The following is a 26,218-nucleotide window of genomic DNA, read 5'->3' as shown; positions in this document are numbered from 1 at the left end:
CATCTATAGTCACAAAATATAATGTATTGAGTAGAAAATCTTACATATAATTACATCAATTATAATAAATTATGATGGGTTGTGTTTAGGAAGAAGTGCGATAGAAAATTATGGATGGTTAGAACATAATTTACATGGACATGGATTTTATGCTCAAGAGACTGTACCGACTCTCATTGGAAATGTCGTGTTTATATATTATTATCAAAATTTTAATTATGAGTAAATACATCATTAAAATTCCGTTTATATTCAGTTGAAATTTTATCAGTATCATTTTACGACGAAACATGGCAACAAAAGTAACCGCAACTCTATCAGAAGAGAAATTATCCGCTGTATGGGCCCATTTTGCATACAATGGTTGGGATTGGGATGCCGAGGAAGAAGAAGTTATATCTGAGGAAGTACCCTCCTCGCCTGGACCAGCTATTGAGGGAAATGCCGGAAGAGCTGAATGTCCCGACTGTTGGTGTAGGCCGTGCGTTATGGACGAGTCGCACAGACAACTTTGGTGGCCAGAAAATCCCGGTGTGCCGTCCAGAAAAAATAAATCTAACAGAAAAAAACTTTATAAGAAATTCTGGACTATGTTGAGTCATCGTGGGGTGTGGGACGATGATCGTTATATCGCCAGAAAATCCGCCGCAGTACGAAGGGATTCTCGTAGGAATCTGTATGTTTGGTAGACGCACGGATACAAGAGAGACATCATGCCTGACTGTGTTATTCGTAAAGTCCGAGCATGGTATCCAAACCTGATTTTTTAATGGCTAACGTCCTCAATTACAAAATAAAGTTATCGTGCTTTAACATGTTTTGATTCTTTAATTTTTTTTTTATCAATATTTTGAATAACATGCACAAGAAAAATAATTGCACTTATGATTTATCTTACGAAAACGTATACAGGTAACACAGGTAACATCCCGTGTATTCAGGAAGTTATACACGAGCTACCATTCTTCCCTCGGGGCTTCACACCTGCTTAAAATTAGCTCCGCCCCCAACTAAACTTACCTGAGGTAAACCGACCGGTCGAAAAACTCGGTCTTTAAAGTAGCTACTTCTACCTACTTTTACCTGTTTTTGAAAATATAAATAAATAATAAAGGCGCGTCTTTTAAATAGATCAGTCGTTTTATGTATCATGTTGTGCATGTGCACGGCAAAATTCGGAGGGTAAATTTGAATACTTTATGAGGGTGGAGAATGCAGAGGAAATGCATGAAAATTTACCCCAAAAACCTTTAATGTCAAAATGCATGAAGGTAAACTTTAAAATTAATACAGATCTGTAAAGCATTCTAGACTTTTTATCTCGTAGCTTTGATCCAAAGCTCCTAGAAAATGGAACTGGGTGCTGTTATTGATGAAAATTTGAAAGGTTAGAAAGTAATCATTTTTTGTCCAATATTTTTGTGGTATTCATCGTCAGTGAAGTGAATCAAGAAATTTGGTACACATTATATTGCACCGTCCCTGCATTTGGCCATGAAATGCAAGTAAAGGAAAAAGTAGGTAAAAATAGCTACCTGGAATAGGTATAAATACCTAGGTAGCTATAAGTAGCTACGTAAGTAGAAATAGTCTTTTGACTGGACCTGCTCAAGGCTACCCAAATCCTCATCATGTCTCAAGAGTCAAGACTACAACCACCATATCATCATGATCATGTTGAGAATTATTTTTAACGGATTATATAACAAAAAGAACTTCTATCTACGCTGTAACGGTTATAAGCATATCAAGCAAAAGAATAATTCTTTACTGTCTAAAAACCGTGAAAAGGATATATACAGAACTTTTTCGTCTGCTCGTAAACGTCTCCTCACAAATGGCGTGATCTCCATTTCGCCTGCGACATTATCAGTCTGACTGCTTTCAAAGTAATCTCGAATGTCTCTCAACAAAATACGCACCCGGTGTAACTCTTAACGTTCCCTCCTTCTATTTCACATTCAATTTTTGTTTTCACAGGAAATTAAACTTGTCATAGTTGCAAATTTCTGGATCCCGATCCCGAATATCTGATGGCATATTTTGTTGAATCTGAATGCTTAAACAATATCTATATTATTACATATACCAAAACCAATAGTTCTATACATCAAACCTTTATTGCGCTACACTGACAATTGCTTTATCGGGGGAAATAGAAAACAATAATGAGAACAATTTTACAATCGGGCTTGGAATGCGTATATGTGAGTACACGAGAAAGCAGCTTGCACTCTGTCTGAGTCCGAGTTACCGGCTTACATAAAATATGTTCAGCGAAGAAGAAATTTTCTACTCCGTCCTGCTTTTTCTTTGGATTGTTTATTTCTGGGATGCGTATCTCTCATCAAGACAGGTGAGATCGTGTGTCATTATGTGACAGCTTGCAACTTTCCCTCTGACACTTACAGGCCTGCATGAAGGCCAATAACTAGTCTCAGCAAGATTTGAAGCCTACATGGATGTTGGCTAACTCTGTTCCCTTCTCTAATGAGAATACCTTGTCAACATGTGCATAATTTCTTTCTATTATTTTTATTTATTTTTTAAAAAATATCATGTAGTCGTTCTATCGTAACGTGTTAGACATTGTCATAGAAAAACATACTGGGTTTCTTTCTCAACCACATAGAGATATTAAGCTGCTGTACCCATGAATGTGTGTAACGGAGCCTGTAGCAAAATGTCATTGTAGTGGTCAGCCGGGTTCGAGCGCTGGTGGCTAGATAGCTCAGTTGGTAGAGCAGCGCACCTGACTCAAGATTCAAGGGGCCTGGGTTCGAAACCTGGTCTGGTCCGTTGCATTTTCTCCCATCCTTTACATTTGGTGCCATAGACCAGTCCCTGGAACTGACAGGTGAAAATGCCTGCCAGGGGATAAAGATCCTGGGTTCATGTCTTCTGGTGTGAAGACATTTAAGGAGGGAGGAATGTAGCGGTCAGCCGGGTTTGATCACCGGTGGCCAGATAGCTCAGTTGGTAGAGCACCTGACTAGAGATTCAGCGGGCCTGTGTTCAAATTCCGGTCTTGTCTGTTGCATTTTCTGCCTTCCTGTTACAACATTATACCAGAAACATCTCGATCTAGTTAAAATCAGAGCCTAAGATACGCTCACAAAATGCTACAATAGGATCTGACATAACTCCATAGGGGGTCATGTCCGCATGACCTTTCGCTTGGAATATTCATGAGAACTATCAGCCAGTCAGATTGCGCAATATATTATATACAAACAATGATGGTTATTTAGGTGGTTCCTGGCAATTCATAAATAAGTTGCAGTAATCTCTCTCCCACGAGTTTATTCCACACTATAAAATTGTTTATTCTCACAATCATATTAAGGAATTTTAAACTTTCGCAATAATGCCTATTCTATTCTGTTCATTCAAACATCAAAACATACGATATAAAATAAACCCAAATTGAATTAATTGTGAAATGCGATTTATGTATGAATAGGGATGGGTACGATTTGAATAGTTTTCGAGATGTTTTACTTGATGAACGTGAGGAATATAACGCCAGTCGACGTAAACAGTGCATTGTGACGTCACATCTAGCTGCGATGTGTTTTCTTTCAAACCAAACAATCGCAGCAATTTTCTTTGAATTGTGAACACTGACGATTTCATTGGCAAACGCGCTGATTGGCGAACATAAAGGACACATGAACATGACCCCTAGTCGGGTTATGTTAGACCTTCTTACGCAGAGTATACAGCGCATATCTATGAAGTATGATTTTAATTAGATTGGAAACATCTGCAATATTATGGGTTTTAGTTACTGTATCCTTCATGATGGTAGATTTTCTTTTTGCATACTTGGTTTGTTTGTTTTTTATCACTTTTATTGGGGTTTTAACATTTTTATTTTGCAGAGGTATCTTGCTAAGACAGTAGAGAAAGTTCCTGAAGCGCTGGAGAAGGTGCTGGACCAAGATACATTTACTAAAGCCCGACTCTACTCTTTGGACAAAAGCACGTTTGGCTTCTGGTCGAGCCTTTACAATCAGCTAGAGTCTACGGTAAGAGAAGTGGTCAGATTTAACACTGGCAATACCACAATTTTCCCTTTCTCACACATAGTTCATTATCCTCACAATGTCGGGTCCCACAGCCACACGAGTGGACTCCGGACCCCTGATGTTGTGAGGATATCCCACAGCCACACGAGTAGACTCCAGACCCCTGATGTTGTGAAGATGTCCCACAGCCACATGAGTGGACTCTGGACCCCTGATGTGAGGATATCCCACAGCCACACGAGTGGACTCAGGTCCCCTGATGTTGTGAGGATGTCCCACAGCCACACGAGTAGACTCCAGACCCCTGATGTTGTGAAGATGTCCCACAGCCACATGAGTGGACTCTGGACCCCTGATGTTGTGAGGATGTCCCACAGCCACACGAGAAGACTCCGGACCCCTGATGTTGCGAGGATGTCCCACAGCCACGCGAGTGCATGGACTCTGGACCCCTGATGTTGTGAGGAGGAGGGTTCATGGAATGTCTGGCTTTGTGTTTTAATCCTTTTGTTCTTTCTTACTCAACTTGTTTGACAAATATTAATATATTGTTTCAGTGTGCAAAACTTACTTTTCTGTACTTTATATACTTTAGACAATTCCAGTCTACAACAATTTCAAATTCTATAGACCTGACAGATTTACAATAGACCTGCAAGAAAGTAACAAATACCCTTAATTTCTATTGTACTTTTTATTAGCTTATCTGAGGCTCTGAAGGATTATCTAGGCATTCAATAAGCTATGCTTCATACTAACTAGAAGTATAAAAATCAAAAACCAACAGCATTGGAGCTACAGATATATTATTAGATGGTTGACAGATTTCAACTGAAGATATCCATCAATGGTTGTGTTAGGCCAAGCCGCCAAAGCCAATCTGATAAATACTGCAACCAATCACACACCTGATAAATACTGCAGCCAATCACACACTCGATAAATACTACAGACAATCACACACCTGATACATACTGCAGCCAATCACACACCAGATACATAATGCAGACAATCATCACATGATGAATACTGCAGCCAATAACACACCTGATGAATACTGCCGCCATCACCACCTGATACATACTGCAGCCAATCACACTCCTGATGAATACTGCAGCCAATCATCACCTGATAGATACTGCAGCCAATCATCACCTGATAAATACTGCAGCCTCTCTGATGTGTTTGGGTTTTTGTTTTACACTACTGTTTGGATAGCATGGTAGGAAACCTTGTATATTTTGGGGAACCTATATTGATTTCTAATTTTTTGTGTTTTTTAGGTGATTTTGTGTGCGGGTGCCCTACCTTTTGTTTGGAAACTGTCTGGAAGAATCACAGGTCATTTTGGATATGGTGTGGAGTATGAGGTGATTGAAACACATGATGTTTTAGTATTATCTATAGCTATTTTAGGCATCTGTTTAGGAATTTTTTAAACATTTTTATAATGGTGTGAAGACATCGACATTGGCATAGTATTACTATTTTAATCAACAGTGATAATGTAATCATACTTACAAAGGTGTAAAAACATTCATTGTGACAGTTTATGAATACTATAAACATAATTATAATGATGTTACAGTGACAGTTTATGAATACTATAAACATAATTATAATGATGTTACAGTGACAGTTTATGAATACTGTAAACATAATTATAATGATGTTACAGTGACAGTTTATGAATACTGTAAACATAATTATAATGATGTTACAGTGACAGTTTATGAATACTGTAAACATAATTATAATGATGTTACAGTGACAGTTTATGAATACTGTAAACATAATTATAATGATGTGACAGTTTATGAATACTGTAAACATAATTATAATGATGTGACAGTTTATGAATACTGTAAACATAATTATAATGATGTGACAGTTTATGAATACTGTAAACATAATTATAATGATGTGACAGTTTATGAATACTGTAAACATAATTATAATGATGTTACAGTGACAGTTTATGAATACTGTAAACATAATTATAATGATGTTACAGTGACAGTTTATGAATACTGTAAACATAATTATAAAGATGTGACAGTTTATGAATACTGTAAACATAATTATAATGATGTTACAGTGACAGTTTATGAATACTGTAAACATAATTATAATGATGTTACAGTGACAGTTTATGAATACTATAAACATAATTATAATGATGTTACAGTGACAGTTTATGAATACTGTACACATAATTATAATGATGTTACAGTGTCAGTTTATGAATACTGTACACATAATTATAATGATGTTACAGTGACAGTTTATGAATACTGTACACATAATTATAATGATGTTACAGTGACCGTTTATGAATACTGTACACATAATTATAATGATGTTACAGTGACCGTTTATGAATACTGTAAACATAATTATAATGATGTTACAGTGACAGTTTATGAATACGTAAACATAATTATAATGATGTTAGAGTGACAGTTTATGAATACTGTAAATATAATTATAATGATGTTAGTGACAGTTTATGAATACTGTAAACATAATTGTAATGATGTTACTCAAACAGTGACAGTTTATGAATACTATAAATATAATTATAATGATGTTAGAGTGACAGTTTATGAATACTGTAAACATAATTATAATGATGTTACGGTGACAGTTTATGAATACTGTAAATATAATTATAATGATGTTAGTGACAGTTTATGAATACTGTAAACATAATTATAATGATGTTACAGTGACAGTTTATGAATACTGTAAACATAATTATAATGATGTTACAGTGTCAGTTTATGAATACTGTAAACATAATTATAATGATGTTACAGTGACAGTCTACATAGTTTATAAATACTGTAAACATAATCAGATAATTATAGTATTGTTCAAAACTTGAATATTGATAGCTTATGCATTGTACAGTTTGTACTGTACTAAACAAAATAATGTACAAAGATATGAAAACCGTAACCTTCACGGTTTATGAACACTTTGATAAATACTGTAAACATATAATGGTTACACTAACTTTGAAAAACATCTTCCTCTTCATCATGGTGATCTAATATACTAAGTAGTAAAATCCTGAAGCTTATGGTTCAGTCTGTATCCTGCCCACAAGATCTGGACAGACAGACAGGCGGACGGACAAAGTCATATCATAATACTTCCTATCTTCGATAACAACCAGCTTATAAAAAATTGAGCCCTCTTTATTCTTTACAGTAAATGTGATTATTTCAGAAGAGATGTTTATATTGAAGTCAATGTTTTTCAAGGTCAGAAGTCAAAGGTCATAGGCTACAAACTGAACCATAAGCTCCAGGATATTGCAACTTGGTACATTTGATCATGATGAATGGAAAGATACCTACTGATATTGTTTTTCAAGGTCAAGCTTGCAGTATCACTTAGTAGGAAAACCTTGTAGGCAGTATACAGACCGAACTGTTGGGGTTAGGTCTGTTAAACTTGGTACACATACCCCTTATACAAAGTGGAAAATGTCTATTGTTTCCAAAGGTCAAGGTCGTAGTAGCAGGATACTGACGGAACCATTGGGGCTACGACCATCAAACTTGGTACACATACACCTTATACCAAATGAAAGTATTGCAAAAGAGTATATGATTTGTTTGTTTTTACGATGCAAAGAAAGTATGTCACACCCTGATGATTGCTGATACTACCTGAAGCCAAGTTCTACAAATCATGATGTAAGAAAAACACCCTATATTAGCTTTCCACTTGTGTGTTATGTACCATTGTTGTTTAGGTTTTATTCAAGTTCTTTATCTTAACAGGTTGAGACAAAAAAAACTACTCTTACGTCATCTGTAAACCCACTATACCTCATGTTGGATAAATATTTGTGAGATTTTCTTGCACTCTTTATTGGGGGATATTTGCCATCTTAAACGATTGCTTTGTTGAAATATTGGCGTAATGGCAAATGTTACGAATACTTGCATAAAATGTTTAGATCAGCTAATGTTACAAATGCTTGCATATAACTTTGAAACCGACAATTTGCAAAAGTAGACACGATTGAAATTTTAAGTTTATCATTCATTGACAACACAGTGAACAAATCAAATGTTACTGCGACAGATAAGTGCATCTGGTTGGATTTGATAGCTTGTCCGTGCATGTTTTCTGTTACAGAATATTATTAATTAAACATTGTATTACGATACTATGTTCTAGTCATGCGTATAGTGATACAGTAGTTTGTGAAATGTCTCTTGTTTTGTAAATTTTGTTCTTATCATGTGTAGTAATAATGTACAGTAGTTTGTGAAATGTCTCTTGTTTTGTAGATTTTGCAGTCGCTCACTTTCATCTTGATATTTCTGCTTTATTCAACAATTACCTCCCTTCCCTGGAGTTTGTATCAAACATTTGTTTTGGAGGAGAAGCATGGATTTAATAAACAGGTATGTTCACGTAAATTTGTTGTAGAGACAGAACAGTGTGAAATGAAAGACTTCGATACACAATTTCTTTAGAATTTGATGAAAAGATGAATTTGTAAACTTAAGGGCAGATCTTATAAATCTGTCTGTGACAGCTGATAATCTGTCTGTGACACCTGATAATCTGACGGCTGATAATCTGTCTGTGACACCTGATAATCTGTCTGTGATGGCTGATAATCTGTCTGTGACAGCTGATAATCTGTCTGTGACACTTGATAATCTGTCTGTGACAGCTGATAATCTGACTACTGATAATCTGTCTGTGACACCTGATAATCTGTCTGTGACAGCTGACAATCTGTCTGTGACACCTGATAATCTGTCTGTGACACTTGATAATCTGTCTGTGACAGCTGATAATCTGTCTGTGACACTTGATAATCTGTCTGTGACAGCTGATAATCTGTCTGTGACAGCTGATAATCTGTCTGTGACACTTGATAATCTGTCTGTGACAGCTGATAGTCTGTCTGTGACGGCTGATAATCAGTCTGTGACGGCTGATAATCTGCCTGCGATAGCTGATAACCAAATAAACAATTTCAAATTTTTGGAAACTGGTTCTTTCAAAAATAATTTAATAACACTCCTACATACATGTATCTATAGAGACAGAATCATGCTTAGTATAAATAATGGATAGGAAAATACTTGTTACAGAAGAATTTACATTTTTTCAGAAATAAAAATCAATGATAAAATTGAAACTTCAGCTGAAATTCCCCGTAGTATACATCCCATCAAACTTGTTTGAAGATCCTTAAGCAAATTAAGATGAGTGATTTTACATGCGTATTTTTTCCTTATTGTAGACACTGCCATTCTTCCTAAAGGACACAGTAAAGAAGTTGTTAGTGGGAATGGCTCTGGCTCTTCCAACAGTCTCCCTCCTCATCTACATCATCAAGATCGGGGGCGATTATTTCTTCATCTATGCCTGGGGATTTATGTTAGCAGTGTCTTTGGTAGGCCATATATTCATCTGGGGGTGTCAAGAGTTTCAATGAATTGGATTGCATCTTGTTTTAAAATGCAATGGAAATTCCTGATTGTTTATTTTTGAGTCACTTGAGGGAGACTACTGTGTTTTCCTACAGTACATATAAATTTTATACATTTCACACATGTTTACAGCAATTTTTTTCTACCACATTGGAATGGTACTGATACCTATACAGTTGGGGAAAATGGCATCAAAATAGAACAAATTCAGAATTTTCTTCCATGTCAATAAATTGTATTCGTTTTAGAATTAACCTGAAGAAAAGAAGCATTCACCGTTAAGTTTACACTTTTACAACTGAGTACCATTTTATTGACGTCATGACCTTTACTCTCTATTTACACTTTTACAACTGAGTACCATTTTATTGACGTCATGACCTTTACTCTCTATTTACACTTTTACAACTGAGTACCATTTTATTGACGTCATGACCTTTACTCTCTATTTACACTTTTACAACTGAGTACCATTTTATTGATGTCATGACCTTTACTCTCTATTTACACTTTTACAACTGAGTACCATTTTATTGACGTCATGACCTTTACTCTCTATTTACACTTTTACAACTGAGTACCATTTTATTGACGTCATGACCTTTACTCTCTATTTACACTTTTACAACTGAGTACCATTTTATTGATGTCATGACCTTTACTCTCTATTTACACTTTTACAACTGAGTACCATTTTATTGACGTCATGACCTTTACTCTCTATTTACACTTTTACAACTGAGTACCATTTTATTGACGTCATGACCTTTACTCTCTATTTACACTTTTACAACTGAGTACCATTTTATTGACGTCATGACCTTTACTCTCTATTTACACTTTTACAACTGAGTACCATTTTATTGACGTCATGACCTTTACTCTCTATTTACACTTTTACAACTGAGTACCATTTTATTGACGTCATGACCTTTACTCTCTATTTACACTTTTACAACTGAGTACCATTTTATTGACGTCATGACCTTTACTCTCTATATATAGTTTACACTTTTACAACTGAGTACCATTTTATTGACGTCATGACCTTTACTCTCTATTTATTCAATTTTCAATTTCAAGTGAAGAAATTAGTCAACTTGTGCAACATTTCACACTAAGCGAATTACGAGCCTGGAATTATGGAGATTTATTTCAGAAGATTATTTGGAATTGGGAATGGTACCGTTTATTGGTGTCAGTTACATAAGGGGGAAAAACACATATTGATCATGTAAAAATCCACAGTGAGTGCCCCCCCCCCTTCCATGTATTAAGCATAAATCTATAATCACAAAAGCAACATAACCAATAATCCAGCTTTTCAACACAAATTCATTCTGCATGTACCTTTTTTTTATCGGATCATGTTTCTTCTGCTGAGCTAGTCATGCGTTGGGTATGATTGGCTTTGTGTGTTATCAAGGAGAGTGTATATGTAAGTGTTAGGTATAGTTATTAAGGAGAGTGTGTATGTAAGTGTTGGATATGGTCGGCTTTGTGTGTTATTAAAGAGAGTGTGTATGTACAGAAAGTATTGGATATGGTCGGCTGTGTGTGTTATTAAGGAGAGAGTGTATGTAAGTGTTGGATATGGTCGGCTGTGTGTGTTATTAAGGAGAGTGTGTATGTACAGTAAGTGTTGGATATAGTCGGCTGTATGTGTTATTAAGGAGAGAGTGTATGTAAGTGTTGGATATGGTCGGCTTTGTGTGTTATTAAGGAGAGTGTGTTTGTAAGTGTTGGGTATGGTTATTAAGGAGTGTGTGTATGTAAGTGTTAGGTATAGTTATTAAGGAGAGTGTGTATGTACAGTAAGTGTTGGATATGGTCGGCTGTGTGTGTTATTAAGGAGGGTGTGTTTGTAAGTGTTGGGTATGATCGGCTTTGTGTGTTATTAAGGAGAGTATGTATGTAAATGTTGGGTATGATTATTAAGGAGGGTGTGTATGTAAGTGTTGGGTATGGTTGGCTTTGTGTGTTATTAAGGAGGGTGTGTTTGTAAGTGTTGGGTATGATCAGCTGTGAACTTTTATCATAGAAAGATCTGGCCACTGGCAAGGAGTAAGTCAGAATGGTGGATCCTAGAATTTGAGTGGTGTGACTGACCCCTCTGTCACTTAGCCTCAATTAAAACTTTTATAATATCCATTCTTTTACAGTTTCTGATTACCATCTATGCTGATTTTATTGCACCTCTGTTTGACAAATTCACTCCACTGCCAGATGGAGAATTACGGACCAAGATTGAGGGGCTGGCTGCAAGCATTGAATTCCCCCTAACCAAACTCTATGTTGTAGAAGGTAAGAAAGGTATCCTTATAATGAACTCAGCAAGCATAAATTTAAAACAAAAAAAAATGTTTGTGTGATATAAGGAATATTCATTTTCTCCGTACATTTTGTTGGTGGAGATCTGAGATTGATAAAGATTTTAAAAAAGTGATGAATATTTTTTTATCGCGAAATGGCTTGCATCATGGTATTGATTTTTGAGGTTGAAAGTTCTCAACACAAAACAGTAACTTAGTTGATTGGTTTTAGAAATAAAATGATAAACACTCTGCAATAACAATACTGATATTCTAAAGATTTGCATATCATCTGTTTTTAGGGTCAAAGCGTTCAGCACACAGCAATGCCTATTTTTATGGATTCTTTAAGAACAAGAGGATTGTGCTATATGACACATTGATAGAAGACTATACCCCAGATAGCCAAGAGGATAATGTATGTACCAATGTCAGGTTACACACAGTTATTATTCCCTCGCAATGTACTGCTAATGGGGATATAGTGATAGAACCGTGTGTGAGTGTAACACTGAGCTTGTAGACACTCTACAGGTGTGTGTGTGTGTGTGTAACACTGAGCTTGTAGACACTCTACAGGTGTGTGTGTGTGTGTGTAACACTGAGCTTGTAGACACTCTACAGGTGTGTGTGTGTGTAACACTGAGTTTGTAGTCACTCTACAGGTGTGTGTGTGTGTGTAACACTGAGCTTGTAGTCACTCTACAGGTGTGTGTGTGTGTAACACTGAGCTTGTAGTCACTGTACAGGTGTGTGTGTGTGTAACACTGAGCTTGTAGTCACTCTACAGGTGTGTGTGTGTGTGTAACACTGAGCTTGTAGACACTCTACAGGTGTGTGTGTGTGTAACACTGAGCTTGTAGACACTCTACAGGTGTGTGTGTGTGTAACACTGAGCTTGTAGACACTCTACAGGTGTGTGTGTGTGTGTAACACTGAGCTTGTAGTCACTCTACAGGTGTGTGTGTGTGTAACACTGAGCTTGTAGACACTCTACAGGTGTGTGTGTGTGTGTAACACTGAGCTTGTAGACACTCTACAGGTGTGTGTGTGTGTAACACTGAGCTTGTAGACACTCTACAGGTGTGTGTGTGTGTGTAACACTGAGCTTGTAGACACTCTACAGGTGTGTGTGTGTGTAACACTGAGCTTGTAGACACTCTACAGGTGTGTGTGTGTGTGTAACACTGAGCTTGTAGACACTCTACAGGTGTGTGTGTGTGTAACACTGAGCTTGTAGACACTCTACAGGTGTGTGTGTGTGTAACACTGAGCTTGTAGACACTTTACAGGTGTGTGTGTGTGTAACACTGAGCTTGTAGTCACTCTACAGGTGTGTGTGTGTGTAACACTGAGCTTGTAGTCACTCTACAGGTGTGTGTGTGTGTGTGTGTGTGTGTGTGTGTAACACTGAGCTTGTAGACACTCTACAGGTGTGTGTGTGTGTGTAACACTGAGCTTGTAGACACTCTACAGGTGTGTGTGTGTGTAACACTGAGCTTGTAGACACTCTACAGGTGTGTGTGTGTGTAACACTGAGCTTGTAGACACTTTACAGGTGTGTGTGTGTGTAACACTGAGCTTGTAGTCACTCTACAGGTGTGTGTGTGTGTAACACTGAGCTTGTAGTCACTCTACAGGTGTGTGTGTGTGTGTGTGTGTGTGTAACACTGAGCTTGTAGACACTTTACAGGTGTGTGTGTGTATAACACTGAGCTTGTAGACACTCTACAGGTGTGTGTGTGTGTAACACTGAGCTTGTAGACACTCTACAGGTGTGTGTGTGTGTAACACTGAGCTTGTAGTCACTCTACAGGTGTGTGTGTGTGTAACACTGAGCTTGTAGACACTCTACAGGTGTGTGTGTGTGTGTGTGTAACACTGAGCTTGTAGTCACTCTACAGGTGTGTGTGTGTGTGTGTGTAACACTGAGCTTGTAGTCACTCTACAGGTGTGTGTGTGAGTGTTTAACACTGAGCTTGTAGACACTCTACAGGTGTGTAGTGTGTGTGTGTAACACTGAGCTTGTAGACACTCTACAGGTGTGTGTGTGTGTGTGTGTGTAACACTGAGCTTGTAGTCACTCTACAGGTGTGTGTGTGTGTAACACTGAGCTTGTAGACACTCTACAGGTGTTTGTGTGTGTGTGTGTGTGTGTGTAACACTGAGCTTGTAGACACTGTACAGGTGTGTGTGTGTGTGTAACACTGAGCTTGTAGTCACTCTACAGGTGTGTGTGTGTGTAACACTGAGCTTGTAGTCACTCTACAGGTGTGTGTGTGTGTAACACTGAGCTTGTAGTCACTCTACAGGTGTGTGTGTGTGTGTGTGTGTAACACTGAGCTTGTAGACACTTTACAGGTGTGTGTGTGTGTGTGTAACACTGAGTTTGTAGATACTCTACAGGTGTGTGTGTAACACTGAGCTTGTAGATGCTTACAGGTGTGTGTGTGTGTGTGTGTAACACTGAGCTTGTAGACACTCTACAGGTGTGTAGTGTGTGTGTGTAACACTGAGCTTATAGACACTCTACAGGTGTGTGTGTGTGTGTGTAACACTGAGTTTGTAGATACTCTACAGGTGTGTGTGTAACACTGAGCTTGTAGACACTCTACAGGTGTGTGTGTGTGTAACACTGAGTTTGTAGTCACTCTACAGGTGTGTGTGTGTGTAACACTGAGCTTGTAGACACTCTACAGGTGTGTGTGTGTGTAACACTGAGCTTGTGGACACTCTACAGGTGTGTGTGTGTGTAACACTGAGCTTGTAGACACTCTACAGGTGTGTGTGTGTGTGTGTAACACTGAGCTTGTGGACACTCTACAGGTGTGTAGTGTGTGTGTGTAACACTGAGCTTGTAGACACTCTACAGGTGTGTGTGTGTGTGTGTAACACTGAGCTTGTGGACACTCTACAGGTGTGTAGTGTGTGTGTGTAACACTGAGCTTGTAGACACTCTACAGGTGTGTGTGTGTGTAACACTGAGCTTGTAGACACTCTACAGGTGTGTGTGTGTGTGTAACACTGAGCTTGTAGACACTCTACAGGTGTGTGTGTGTGTAACACTGAGCTTGTAGACACTGTACAGGTGTGTGTGTGTGTAACACTGAGCTTGTAGTCACTGTACAGGTGTGTGTGTGTGTAACACTGAGCTTGTAGTCACTCTACAGGTGTGTGTGTGTGTAACACTGAGCTTGTAGTCACTGTACAGGTGTGTGTGTGTGTAACACTGAGCTTGTAGACACTCTACAGGTGTGTGTGTGTGTAACACTGAGCTTGTAGACACTCAACAGGTGTGTGTGTGTGTGTATAACACTGAGCTTGTAGACACTCTACAGGTGTGTGTGTGTGTGTATAACACTGAGCTTGTAGACACTCTACAGGTGTGTGTGTGTGTAACACTGAGCTTGTGGACACTCTACAGGTGTGTGTGTGTGTAACACTGAGCTTGTAGTCACTCTACAGGTGTGTGTGTGTGTAACACTGAGCTTGTAGACACTCTACAGGTGTGTGTGTGTGTGTAACACTGAGCTTGTAGACACTCTACAGGTGTGTGTGTGTAACACTGAGCTTGTAGACACTCTACAGGCCACATCTTTTACTCTATTGATTTGACACTTCATGTATAGCTTTGTTTTCAAAAGAGAAAGAACTCTTTTCGATTTCAAGGTCAAAGTTCAAGGTCACTACAGGACTTCATAGAAAAATAAAAAAGCCTGTTTTGTGGAGGTCTTCTTAAGTGATATCATGGAAATGTTACAGTTAATAGTAATGATGGATACGCTGGTATTGTGTATTGATAGGGTGACCGCCCAGTATTCCGACGGTCCGATAGTCCGACGGTTCGGTAGTCCGACGGTCCGATAGTCCAACGGTACGGTGGTCCGACGGTCCGATAGTCCAACGGTATGGTGGTCCGAGAGTCCGAAACTCCGATAATTTGTGGCCACATATATAAGAGATCGCTATGTAATAGGCAGCAGAAAACAGGATTAAGTGTCGTGTGCCAGAGCGATTTTTTACGTCACAAGAGCAAAACATCGCACAATGGGAAAACTTTGAACGGGTTCGACCTACATCGGGTACCTGTAAAGTGCGAAACGAAACGAATCGAAATCTACCGAAACGTAACCCACCGAAACGAGACGAAACCCACCGAAACGAAACAGATTGTATAACCGAACTCTATTAATTATAATAATTAAAAATGGTGTATAACCGAACTCTATTAATTATAATAATTAAAAATGATATCTTACGCCCCTGGTAAAGTTACCACATATAAATAAAATTTGCCTCCCCATTGTGGTAAGCTTTCGGCTTGACAGATACAAAGTTTTAAAAGTTGGAAGAGGGTGAGTAAGCACAAAGTTCATATCCGAAGTTGATTGAATACCCTGTGCAATTAGTTTCGGATCCATAAATTTCAAAACAGAGGGTTACAGTTCGGCATAAATACACGTTTCAGTATTTTTTGCTCTAAAGTCAAATATATGTATACATGTAGATATTGTGTATTTGTATGTAGTATATCAAACGGTGGATTCTGAGTGTGTCTTCCCGTTCTCTTTGCAATTTCTGCTTCCCTTGTTCATAAGCCTTTTGAGTTTACAAAATGCTGACCTCCTCCTGATATTATTGCATAAAAAATTCTGTTTTCCGTCCCGTTTTCAATTCCCCGTCCTAGCAACAAAACAAATGTATAGAGTTATATTTAGACTCACTACATATCAATAATAATTTTTAATAACACACATATATATATTTTACCGAATTGCATTCATATAATATGGTATACTATCTAACTTTTTCCATTATTGAAAGTACTCGCACCTCAGCAGTTAGAGATAAAATAAAAGGTTAAGAGCTCTTCCTGCTTTCAAATTTCTCAGACACCAGTTTCTTAAAACAATGTATCTATACCCAAAAGCGGATCCAACGCCAGCGACCCCACCCCTTGTTTAGTGTGTTTCGCCAGACCTCTGAGACTGTAACTCCCCCTTCCAGCTTTTAAAACTGTGTATCAGTCAAGCTGAAAGCCTATATCAAAGGGGAAGCGAATTTTATTTATATGTGGTAATTTTCACAGGGGCCTAAGATACCATTTCTAATAAAAGAGTTCGGTTATACAATCTGTTTCATTTCATTTCGGTGGGTTTTCGTTTCGGTAGATTTCGTTTCGTTTCACACTTTACAGGTACCCACCTACATCTACATGTATATATTTTGGCATCGTCGGAAGCCCACAGTTGATTACGCTTCGTTCCTTTCTCCATCACCCGTGGGTTCATTCATTCCTACTCGCTGTGTGTGTGTCTGTATGTATGTATGTATGCTGAATTTAAGGAACATTTTCATCGTGTCTTTATAGAGATCTATGTAGATACATGTAGATATACATATATACAGATATCTATAGGCTTGTAGGGAGGGCTGACAGCGGATACTCGTCAGGGACGTAGCAACAGGGGGGGGGGGGGGGGGGGGGGGCTGATCCCTTCCCCACTTTTAAAAAAAATTTCCTTTCTTCTTTTTTACATGTTAAAACTCTTTTTGGTTCGGCTGCCCTCCCTCCCACTAATCCTTTCTGGCTGGCCCCCAGCTTCCCCCTTTCAAAAACGATGCCAAGCGCCTGCTCGTGTCCCGGCCCTTAACACTTTCAAAAGTAGGGAGTGGAGACAAGAGTATGTATGTGCCCCCTCCTTACACTTCTGGGACCCAAAACGAGATCCTCATCTTTATATCAAATGTGTTTGATAACATCCTTCCCTTAATTCTAGTGCAAGAAATTTCTGTTCAAAAATTGTTATTTGCTATAAAGAAAAGTATACCATAAAATTGGTATAAAATTCGGATATACAGATTTCCGTTGAAAAACTTAGATAGGCTCTGATTGGCACATAATTGCATTATTGTCGTTCCATACAAAAATTGATTTCCTTATTGATTGTGTTATGCCCCGTTATACAGAAAATTTTCATTTAATAAACTTTTGCCCGGGGGGGGGGGGGGGGGGACTTGAGGCCTACTTCAAACTTTTAAGACTGAGCAGGGTGTAGGGATTCCTACCATTTTTAGCTTGTTATTTCAGGGGTTGGGGGTGATTATGTAGGTTACCGTCGCCATCTTCATGACGTTTATGTGGACAATTTTGGAATTGAATCCCATTTTAGCATGTGTTCCAATCTAAGTTTTGTGCTCTCCTACCAACACTTTACGGTATTTGACTACGGCATTGGCGTTGCCTTATAGCTAATAACAAATTCGTCCGAACAAATTGCTAATTCGTCCGAACGAATTACTAATTTGTCCGAACAAATAGCTAATTCGTCCGAACGAATGTCTTTCATCCGAACAAATCCATAATTCGTCCGAACGAATTACTAATTTGTCTGAGCGAATTACTAATATGTCCGATCAAATAGCTAATTCGTCCGAACAAATTGCTAATTTGTCCGAACAAATAGCTAATTTGTCCGAACGATTTTCTATTTCGTGCGAACAAATAGCTAATTCTTCCGAACGAATAATATATTTATATATGGCCTTTCTACGCCACCGTAAGTTCACACTTGAATGATTTGGTCAGAAATTGATTGTCCGATTTATAATCAGGCCGTGTCGATTTTGGCGGTTTCTGGTAATTTCCTTAAAGACCCCAAAAAAAAACACCGTACGGTTGCTCCACGGATCACTGAATGTGGGCGGAGCTTATCCATGGTCAATGTTATTTACTTGGAATTTACCTGGCCAAGAGATCGGTTGTTGTGTATATTTTTATGATATACACAGGAAATTTCTCAGGTTATTACAAATTATGCTTAGTGTCTTGATTTGTGCAAAAAAAAAAAAAAAATAATTAAAATTTCTAACTACATGCATACCGCATTTCTATTTCCCGTAAACCTTCAAACTTGGTCATATTTATGTATTGCAAATGACAGGTTTAGCCCATTTCTAAACCTTTGCTTTTTAAAACTTCTAATTAAATTGTTATATATCGTATATAAATAATTTCCTAAATATAATATTACCCGGCGTTTCCGGGCACTTCCTGGTGTCCTGGGAGTTCGCGGTGTCGTGGGTGTAGTAGGTAAAATATCCATGTTTCGAGAGAATGAATAAATCCAAGTAGATCTGTGTACATGTACAACCAAATGAAGAATGATCAAGATACCCCTCAATATGGGCCGTATATAGGGTTTCTGTAGCTGTAGTGTTTGCGTAATGGTGGTATCCCAAACAGAAGCTGACACGAAGTCTACACCCCCTCCTCTCTCTCTCTTTAGGGTTTCTGTGGACGTAGTGTTTGTGTAACGATGGTATCCCAAACAGAAGCTGACACATAGCTAGTCTAACCCCCCCCCTTTCTCTCTCTCCCTTACTCTCAATCATTGACTAAATGAGTAATTATTGTCATACCTATGCAACACTATTGCCATGCCATATTATTGCTACAGTTTTACACATCTCTCTCTCTCTCTCTCTCTCTCTCTCTCTCTCTCTCTCTCTCTCTCTCTTTATAAATATAAAACTGTGATAAATTATAAATATCTCAATAACTTATTTTTGCTTTTTTACTATTGTTTGATTTCTGATTGTTTAATTTATAATCCATGTGGTATCTCAAACAGAAGCAATTTTTATACGCCCGTCTTAAGACGGGCCGTATTATGTTATGGCCTTCATGTCTGTCTGTCTGTCCGTCTGTCCGTCCGTCCGTCCGTCTGTTAGCTTTTTCGTGTCCGGCTCATAACTTAAATACTATAAGGCCTAGAATAATCAAACTTTGTCAGTTGATACATCTTGGGTAGGTGTGTCGCACATTAAAACCAGGTCGCTGTGACTTTTAATTAAGAAGATATGGCCAAATATGGTAAAACCCTGTCCGGCTCATAACTTGAAAACTATTTGATCTAGAATCATGAAACTTGGTCATCTTATGCATCTTAGGTAGAAGGTGTGTCGCACTGTACTTTAAGGTCACTGTGACATTTAGTTGAAGTGATTTTTTGAAAAAAGTATGTTATAATTGGTACAATCCCTACTCTAGCTGCAATAATGTAGCCCTATCCAATTTTTTTTTTAATTCTGACGTTTTCGGGATAGGGCTACAATTCCATAGGATCTCCGTAATGGTGCAAAATAATTTTATGAATAACCGATAATAAACTCTGTGTATTACTCCCAAATGTTGTTTACACCAAAAGGAGTACCAACTTTGTGCTCGGGCATGTCTAATAAAGGTGTTTTTCATTAAATATAATGTACAGCATGCAAAATTCTTCGTCTCCTCCGCCATGCTTGTTATCGCGAGATCTCGTAGGTGGATCTAATGAAAAGCCTAATCATTGACAATCAGCGCGAAAATGTAGTTACTCGAGCCACTTCGACAAAGAAATGAAAATCATATTGTTGCAGAAAGAATTTACACTCTGCTGTTCGGTTTTAAACTTGATATTAAATTCAAACCTTTTCAATACCGACGAAATAGCTTTCGCCTCCATACTTTTCCATTGATGTAAATACTACCTTATATGGCATATGCAAATGATTTGACAACCGGAAGTTGAAACTTCAGTACATCAAACATGGCGCACAAATATGAATCGAGAAATTGGAATTTATCGAAATTGTTGAAAACGGTAGAACAGAGCCTCACAAATCTAAAGTTGCAGGTTGTAAATTTATATAATGACTAAGAAACATAGAATATCATTTTATTTACGTAAAGAAAGTCAGGAAATGTTTAGAATGAGCGCAAATGTTGCGGGAGTGAATCACTCCCGCATTTGCACCATTACGGAGATCCTAAGGAGTTGTAGCCCTCTCCCTAAAAAAAAAAAAAAAAAAAAAAAAAAAAAAAAAAAAAAAATCAGAGAGGGCTACATTATTGCAGCTATCCCTACTCATATAAGAGTTTTGTAGAAAACCTCATTCAAAAATGTTACATCAAGAAAACACATATTTTTTTTATGATATACTGTACAGCTTTTTTTTAGCCTATGTAATGTTTCCTTTGTTTCTAACAATAACATGAGAAATTCCACTTGTCCCATGGGAGTAGCATGCAAAGGGCATTTTGACAAGACTAATTAATGAGTTTTGTGTAGAGCATCTCTGATCAACATGATCAAGCAGGTGTTATCTTTATCTCTAGGGAATTGGGCAGAGAGATCTTAGCCTCTTAATTGCAGATATACCAGAAATTATTTGTGAAAGTGAATTTGTTTGTTGTGGTTAGTCTTTATTTTCAAAATTAATTTGACATTGTACTATATAATTTTTAATTTTTTTTCTCAGCAACCTATATGCAGAGTATTATTTCTCACTAAGACAACAAATGGTTGCAATATGTATAAAGGCCTATTTTAATGATTAGTATTTTGATGTTTTGTTATGGCTGTGGCATTGTTCAGAAAAAAGATATACAATGAACAAAGCTGCAGATTGGGCATTTGTGTAAATCTGAACAGATGAAATAGTATTGCAATAACCATATTAAAAAATGTTAATTCAAGAAACTACACATTCTTCATTATATACACTGTACTATACAGCAGTATATAACAAACAAATTATTTCTTTTGTGTCAGTAACAAGAGAAATTTCCCTTGTCCCATGGGTGTAATTATCAAGCAATTCAGGAGGCATTTTGCTAACAGAAAAATTGCATTCTGTCAAATTACAGATTAATTAATGAGTTTAGAAGATTTCTGTTACAGCAATCTGATCAAGGAGGTGCTATCTATATCTCTTGCAATCGGGAATTGGGCAGAGGAATCTGGCCTTCTAATTGATCTGTCAAATTTTAGAACAGTTCTAATTGGTAGCCATTACTTTGAAAGTTAATTTGGTATAAAGTTTAAGAATTAATATGATATTGTAAAATATATTTTTATTTTATATCTCAACAACAAGGTGCAGATTGTCATGTCTCACTAAGATGACAGTTTTACAGTCTAAGAATAAACATAATGACTAATGTTTGATGTTTTATTACGCTGTGCATTGTTCTTCATTCCTTAAAATACAATGAGCAAAGCTGCAGATGTGCATTTCTCAAGTCTAACACAACCAGTTGAGAAATATATGATGTATTATTTTTTTCTAATTAATAACTACACCATAGGAGATGCACCAGTATTTGAAATAACCGTTTTTAATCTTTATTTATTTATATTGACATCACCTGCATATTTTACTTTTATACTTGAAGATTTGACAAAGGCAGATACTGATATATTTTTTGATATGTTGAATAAATCAACCTTTTTGAGTACTCCCATTTATTGTAAGTTGTTTGCTTGGATAAAGGGCTATCTTGCACTTTAATCATTTCATTGAAACCATTTGGGAAAATGTTTTTATATCCTTTTAAAAATCATTAAGCTTACATTATCAATATTTGAAGCAATGTCACATGAGGCCATAAAGTGGGTAAGATTCTTAAAGGAAGGTTGACATTTGGTTCCATGCATACCTATCTCTTCATGGTGATATGTTCATGTTAACAATATGTGACGGGCGTATCATGTGCCGTGGCGGTGCACTTTATTTTAACTACTGTAACAGTTTTACGCATGGGCAATATAACCATTATACATGTTGATGTGCTGCGCCAATAAAGAATTGTTCATGTTTTTATGAATATAAATCCACAATAAATCATTAATAGAAAATATTCCAATAACTTATGTTTGTTTGGTTTTTTTTTTATTATCATTGTTTGATTTCTGATTGTTTAATCTATAATACATGTATATAGATGGAGAGAGAAAATACGATGATAAATTGCATTGTATAGGGGACGTTAGAAATTAAAATATGCAAACGTCAATCAACCTAAGCTCTATTGTTAAAAGTTTGATTGACCAGCGGCTTATCATTGATCGCAACACAGGTAAAATTTGGGGGCGTTAACTTAAAGTTGGGTCTTTAAATTAATGCCTGACATGATTACATTTTAACTCTATTAATTAACATTTTTGGTGATGGTCAACATGTCGGACTATCGGACCGTCGGAATATTGAACCGTCGGACTATTGGACCGTCGGACTACCGACCCATCGGACCGTCGGAATACCGGCCCATCGGACTATCGGACCGTCGGAATACTGGGCTTGAACCGTTGATAGACCACTAAACACCAGACTGACAAAGCCTTGCTGAGAATAGGAATATCACTAAATAGTTGTGTCAGCATATCGTATTCTTTACATGGTGCTCATTTTTTATGCACTTCATAAATCTGTAAAAGTAAATATTTAAAGATTTGACATCCGTAAACTATTCACATGCAGAGTTTTACTTTAATCTGTGATTTACTGATCTCCGCCCCTCCTGCCATTGTGCCATTGTCTTCCAATCATGATGGTTTGAATACTACATAAAAATTCAATAATACATTCCTTGAAAAGGAATTAATAGAGAGAGAGATACAATATCCAATCCATGTTTGCTTGTTTTTAAAACAACGTTTTGCAGCCCTTGTTATCACAAGTCGGGCTTTATTTACACACTGTACATTGATTTGCATCCATGACAACAAACAGCATGACCTGATGGACTCAGTAATGCACCAGTGCACTCTGGCTTAAGTTTATACAAATAACTGTTTATTTCCTAAGTGTTCTCAGGATTTTACCAAACTAGCCATATTCTTTCCAAAGTCTTTGGTGTAAAATCACTATTTTGATTTGTGTCTTATGAAATGGGTGAAATTATGGTCCACTGTATATAAAAAAAAAGGCATTCTTATGAGCCTTACGTATTATCTATGTACTATTAAGTGTATGATAGTGGCAAACAGAAAGTACATCTATAATGCATAGCAAACAGAAAATACACCAGTCCTGAATAATGCATAGCAAACAGAAAGTACACCTTAATGCCTAACAAACAGAAAGTATACCTTCCAACAGTACACCTTAATAATGCATAGCAAACAGAAAGTATGCCTTAATTAATAATGCACAGGGATTTGATTATTCTTCATCTGATAACCATTGTTTGATAGTACAGGTATAGTGTTACAAAGTGTACATGATTCTTCATCTGATAAAGAATGTTTGATAGTTTAGGTATAGTGTTAGATGAGTCTCTACATCTGATGATTATTGTATGTTGTTGTTAGATGAGTCTCTACATCTGATAATTATTGTATGTTGTTGTTAGATGAGTCTCTACATCTGATAATTATTGTATGTTGTTGTTAGATGAGTCTCTACATCTGATAATTATTGTATGTTGTTGTTAGATGAGTCTCTACATCTGATAATTATTGTATGTTGTTAGATGAGTCTCTACATCTGATGATTATTGTATGTTGTTAGATGAGTCTCTACATCTGATGATTATTGTATGATGTTAGATGAGTCTCTATATCTGATAATTATACCCCCCGCAACAAGTTGTGGGGGGGGGGGGGGTATACTGGAATCGGGTTGTCCGTCTGTCTGTCCGTCCGTCCGTCTGTAGACGCAATGGTTTCCGGGCTCTAAAGCATTATCCTTTTCACCTACCGTCACCATATCATACATATGGACTACCCATGGGATGAAGATGTTCCCTATCGATTTTGGGGTGAAAAGGTCAAAGGTCAAGCGCACTGGACATTGAAGTAGCAATAGGGTTTACGGGCTATAAAGTGTTTTCCTTTCCACCTACAGTCACCATATCATACATATGGACTACCCATGGGATAAAGATGTTCCCTATCGATTTTGGGGTCAAAAGGTCAAAGGTCACGCGCACTGGACATCGAAGTAGCAATATGGTTCGGTTTGTCATGCCATTTGTTTTTTACACTCAGAAAAGAGGTAGTTTATACCTATTACCAACACCCTTTGGGAGATTGGGGTAAGCGGGGGGTATTCTTAGTGAGCATTGCTCACAGTACCTGTTGTTATTGTATGATGTTATTAGATGGGTCTCTACATCTGATGATTATTGTATGATGTTGTTAGATGAGTCTCTACATCTGATAATTATTGTTTTATAGACTGATTCAAAAGATGAGAAAGAAGAAACGAAATCAGAAGAGAAACCAGAAAATGAAGAGAAGGTATTTAGCAGTAGATAGGATTCCTAACCGGTTTTAACTATGATGCATGGTATAACAAATTGTTTCTTGACCCCCATCCCCACCCCCCCAAAAAAAGCTTGGTGGAAGACGTAATCCATACACATTGGTGTTACAACAACATCGGAGCAATACTTGAGATTGAGTGAAATAATACTGGAGATTGGGTGAAAATAAGTGAGATTTTAAACGGACGTAGAAAACATAACAAACACAATATCTTCATTATTATGATTAGCTTTTTTAGCTTTATTGAGATTAGCAGATGATGGTATATGATCATAACTGTTGTCATGCACATTAAATTTAGCACTCAGCAAACTATGGATAGTATACATTCATAGACTCTGTCACCAATCTGTTTGAATTTTTCTTAGGATAGAAAAACTCCTTTCAGAATCGGCATTTGAAACTGAAAAATTTCACCCACACGTTGTGCAGTAGGCATGATGATTAATACCAATAGAGCTCCCTTTCTCCCACGGATATTCAAAAACCCATGTGGGATTGTACTTAACAAGGCATACTTTTTTGCTCAGCGAATTAGAAATTGTAGGTTCTGACGAGTGCCTCGATCTCTTCAACATCCTGGCGTAATCTGACGCGCTATTATCGTTTCAGCAATAGAAATTACACCCCACTTCTGAATACTACTTGATATCTGTTAAATTTATTATTATCATAACCAATTGATTAGTTATCACAACAAAACTTATCTGAGAGTGAGCAATTGTTCATATCTTATCCACCATTTTGAATGAAATATCATGTGACAGCTTAAAATAGACATCTCGTCATCAAACGAGATCAGGAAAGTAAGAAATAAAAACAAAAATGGCGGCGATTACAAAATACGAGAGTCTAATAAATTTAAGTGAGAAGCTCCTCCCACCGTGAGACTTTTTTGCAAGGCTTAAATACGTGATCTCACGGCTAATACGTGAGATGTAACACCTATGCATACATGTATGTATTGACGTCTTGGGCGTAAATATTTGTCATCACTTCATTTTGATTATTCGTTGGTTTTCCTGATCCCTCTACTTTATGGCCACATGGGTATATGAGATACAGTCCTGTACTTATCAGTCAGAAGGGGGAAGATGCAAATAAAGTTTGATCTAGTTCTTCTCTCTGTAAGTACACAAATTTAGTGAAGTGCAGGGGATGAACAATTTTGATTCGTTATAAACATAATATTCGTTATATCCAATGAGTTTGTAATATGTTTTAGAACTACAAGGTATGAAGATCACATCACTGTAAACATAAATTCATTATAAACATGTTTGCTGTAAACATGTTTTACTGTAATGGTG

General features: G+C 37.2%; 2 protein-coding genes across 7 annotated transcripts in view; one reads left to right on the top strand and one right to left on the bottom strand.

The window, feature by feature from the left end:
* Positions 1 to 2,015, bottom strand: part of LOC125673480 (inositol polyphosphate 5-phosphatase OCRL-like) — an 80,412-nt gene extending 78,397 nt beyond the window's left edge. For 4 of the 6 annotated variants that reach the window (XR_008801277.1, XR_008801276.1, XM_056159095.1 and 1 more), the window contains exon 1: positions 1,797 to 2,015. Coding sequence is in view for 3 of the 6 variants with exons in the window: in XM_056159095.1 (XP_056015070.1) it covers positions 1,797 to 1,853 (57 nt within the window). In the remaining 3 variants the exon portion in view is untranslated. The remainder of the gene's footprint in view (positions 1 to 1,796) is intronic. The other 2 variants (XR_008801278.1, XM_056159096.1) reach the window with 1 other exon arrangement.
* Positions 2,016 to 2,187: 172 nt separating this feature from the next.
* Positions 2,188 to 26,218, top strand: part of LOC125673481 (CAAX prenyl protease 1 homolog) — a 29,765-nt gene continuing 5,734 nt past the window's right edge. The window contains exons 1-8 of the mRNA XM_048910058.2: positions 2,188 to 2,356; positions 3,885 to 4,031; positions 5,315 to 5,401; positions 8,342 to 8,458; positions 9,313 to 9,465; positions 11,665 to 11,806; positions 12,117 to 12,232; positions 24,819 to 24,881. Coding sequence (XP_048766015.1) covers positions 2,270 to 2,356; positions 3,885 to 4,031; positions 5,315 to 5,401; positions 8,342 to 8,458; positions 9,313 to 9,465; positions 11,665 to 11,806; positions 12,117 to 12,232; positions 24,819 to 24,881 — 912 coding nt within the window. The 5' untranslated portion in view covers positions 2,188 to 2,269. The remainder of the gene's footprint in view (positions 2,357 to 3,884; positions 4,032 to 5,314; positions 5,402 to 8,341; positions 8,459 to 9,312; positions 9,466 to 11,664; positions 11,807 to 12,116; positions 12,233 to 24,818; positions 24,882 to 26,218) is intronic.

Source organism: Ostrea edulis, chromosome 3 (genome assembly GCF_947568905.1).
Source record: "Ostrea edulis chromosome 3, xbOstEdul1.1, whole genome shotgun sequence".
Classification (NCBI taxonomy): Eukaryota; Metazoa; Mollusca; class Bivalvia; order Ostreida; family Ostreidae; genus Ostrea; species Ostrea edulis.
This window is presented reverse-complemented; position numbering and strand designations above follow the sequence as displayed.